The sequence below is a fragment of the Bison bison genome, unplaced genomic scaffold, assembly GCF_000754665.1.
Source record: "Bison bison bison isolate TAMUID 2011002044 unplaced genomic scaffold, Bison_UMD1.0 scf7180017864050, whole genome shotgun sequence".
Taxonomy (NCBI): domain Eukaryota; kingdom Metazoa; phylum Chordata; class Mammalia; order Artiodactyla; family Bovidae; genus Bison; species Bison bison.
In genome coordinates, this window is record NW_011494622.1 from 6,654,294 (window position 1) to 6,657,660 (window position 3,367).

Here is a 3,367-nt window from a genome sequence, read left to right on the forward strand (position 1 = left end):
TACCCAATTCTGTTTTCTGAAATCTCAAGAGTCCTTAACCCAGTCTTAAGGATCCCAGACTATTTTCTTCTCTAATTTCCCAATCTTATACTACATAGGCACTTGCTGTTCTAATTAGCATGGGGTCCTTTAGTTATTATCATTCACGATTCAGCTTAAATCCAACCACTTCCATGAAAAGGGTATCGAAAGCCATGCTGTGCCCTCATACTAAGCTGCTTTAGTCATGTCCGACTCTATGCGAGGCTATGGGCTACATGAATGCAAAAGCTCTGGGGTGCTCAACTGGGCTCCAACTCAAGTGCTAAAAATCTTCTACTGGCTTATTTTGAAAAATTACTTATACAAAGTCATGCTTGTAACATTCTGGGCTCTCGTGGTTATTAGATTTCACACCGAAGAGGGCTGAGGGCTAAGAGTATCATTACAAGGAGAAACATGAGGGAGGCAGATACTCAAAGAGTCTGAATTCACACCTCCACTGGAGATACTGAGAGAAAATATAGGCCTGAGAGCTCCCTGGAAGGCGAGATAAGAGAAATTATAGATGAGGGAGCTCTTTGCGGCATCATAGAACGATATCTGCTCATACTCGTAGTCCAGGAAAACTCCAACTCTGTGCACTTGCTCTCTCAAGGAGACCCTTTTGAAAGGGGGGAAAATCCAGAAGGTGTGATCGGTTCCCATGAGAGATCCTGTGAGCAAGACCTTATTTCCGGAGCTGTTTCTGACGGTGGAGCTCCTGTACACGCCCAGCTGCCACTGCGCCGCCCTGCCCACGTCCACCTCCCAGTAGTGCCGCCCTGAGGTGAAGCTCTGCGCACCCAGCACGGTGGCGCTGAAATCAAATCTCTCAGGGTGACCGGGTACACCCCGCTGCACGTTTCTAAGTCTCACACTTCTTAGATCCTCGGACAAGACCAGATAGGGATGAGCTGTTTTAGGGTCCAAAGTTATAGGTCCTGCAGGGAGAAAGAAATTTAGTTACCCGAGGGGTTCGTCAATGCCAGTGACTGATGACTTCAAACATCAGGGGCTTCCTAATGAGATGGCACCAGTCTCAGCCACAAATACTGGAGAGGCAATCTAGGAGAGTCCAGATGAAGGGACCTCTGAGCTCTGTTTCAAGTAATGGAGGGACTTCTCTGGTGGTCCAGTGATTAAGAATCCACCTGCCAATGCAGGAGACATGGGTGTGACCCCTGGTCCGGGAAGATTCCTCATGCTGCAGAGCAATTCAGCCTGTGAGCCGTAACTACTGAGCCCGTGTGTTGCAACTACTGAAACCCATGTGCCTAAGCGGGGTCCCGCCACAAGAGACGCCACGACAGGGAGAAGTCCATTTCCCACAACTAGGGAAAGCCTGTGTGCAGCAACAAAGAGCCAGCGCGGTCAAAAATAAATACAAAAATAAATAAAATTTTTAAACAAATGGACATCACAGAGAAACAAAGTCAGTAAGATAATGGAAGGAGATGCGGTCAATCTGAGGAAGAAGAACAAAACAATGAATAATGGACTACGGAGAGTTGAAAAGCACCTCTCAAACCAGAAAGGAATTCTGCCAGGCCATAAGAATGACCTGACACCCAGTCCTGGCCCAGTATCACCTGAGACCCAAATCTAAACTCCCTAAAGATCTTCCCCAAGCCTGGAACCAACGGGAGCACTGGAGTCTCCTATAGAGCTGTTGATTCATGACTCTGGCCTGTGACTGAACTTCCTTCCTTATCTTAAATATCACCAGGGCGCAGCAGAAACATCTGGGAACTGCTGCCTGCAGGACCCTAACACTGAGTAAATCAAAAGTGAATATATTAGAGGCCTGAAAACCTGTGAGAATCCTCGAGAAAAATCAAGCTGAAGTCAAGAAGGCTCACTGTGATTTCTCATACTTGACTGAAAGTGGTAGGTGTCTTCATATCTCTAACTGGTCCTTCTCATCTCCTTCTGTTCAGCCTCTAAATATTGTGACTTCTCAGAGATCGGCCCAGGATCTTCCTTTTTACTCCCTGCATATTCTTTTACCCTAAGTGACTTCATTTAGCCTCAGTTTTAAATATCTTCTATATGTTCATGAGATGGTTGGATGGCATCAGTGACTCGATGGACATGAGTTTGAGCAAGCTCCAGGAGTTGGTGATGGACAGGGAGGCCTGGCATGCTGCAGTCCATGGGGTCGCCGAGTCAGACACGACTGAGGGTCTAAACTGAACTGATATGTTCATGACTTACTCCTTTAAAAAGATGACAAATACCAGCTGGACAAAACACAGGAATTTCAAACATTCTCCATCCAAAATGGAACTCCAAACCTATCCCTTCCCAGTTTCTACTTTTTAGTGGAACATATCACTTTATAGTTGGTCAAGCCATAAAACTGTAGCAGTCATTGATTTTTTTCTTTACCATCTAATCCACTAGAAACTTTTATGGGCAAGTGAAGATGCATCTCTGGACCTAATTCACATCAGTATTAAAGTGGTCTTAAAAACCACAAGCCTTAAATTTTAAATTTCAGCTTGTCCCAAGATCCTAGGATTTTCAGAAGACTGGCAGAAATAAATGCAAATTGTCTCTGGAAGAATGTACACCTTTTATTCCTATCTGAAAAGAACTTATAAAAATAATATCTAAGGAAAAAAGGAAAGCTCACTATTGAAAAAAAATCATTAACCACACACTCAAAGTGAGACTAGCAGAAAAAAATCTGAAGAACTTTACTTACTGGAATTGCCAGGCATAAACTCTACAATAAATTTTACTTCTATATTTAAAGAAAAAAGAAAAACTTCTAGTCCTATAGAATACAGGAAACTAAAAAAAGCAAGACTAAGTGGGTTTGACAACTAAATAAGATTATCTAGAAATAAAATATTAAAATATTAACATTTTAATATTAAAACATAAAAATTTTGATATTAAAATATAGAGGTATAAGCTTCCATATGCTGGTTATTTAATAGATTTGCTACATAAGTAAAACATGGTTTACCTAGATAGTTTGATATGTATGGGCATTACTCCTAGTAGTATTTGTTTGTTGTCTTTTGTTGCTTTGCTCCTTCCGTGCAGGCTGAGACCTAATCTCCTGCAAGTACAGTAAAATAATTTACCTATTTTTGCAGACCCTATTCATAGGATAAAAAAAATTAAGATTGCCTTTTACTTTTGAAACATTTATATTTGATGAAGTTGCTGTCTTGAGTTTAGTATTGATATTGTGAAAATGAATGCAATTTGGATTTCACATTTCTTAATGTTTGTTCTTATTTCACAAATGGATAATTAAGGAATTATGCGTCATAAAGAAGGAACCTAAGTGAGCTATATTATGGGTATGCTGTCTTTGCTCATACATTTGGGT

At 41.4% G+C, this 3,367-nt stretch overlaps 1 protein-coding gene across 1 annotated transcript in view; it reads right to left on the reverse strand.

The window, feature by feature from the left end:
* Positions 1–390: 390 nt before the first annotated feature.
* Positions 391–3,367, reverse strand: part of TRIML2 (tripartite motif family-like 2) — a 10,066-nt gene continuing 7,089 nt past the window's right edge. The window contains exon 7 of the mRNA XM_010835824.1: positions 391–962. Coding sequence (XP_010834126.1) covers positions 391–962 — 572 coding nt within the window. The remainder of the gene's footprint in view (positions 963–3,367) is intronic.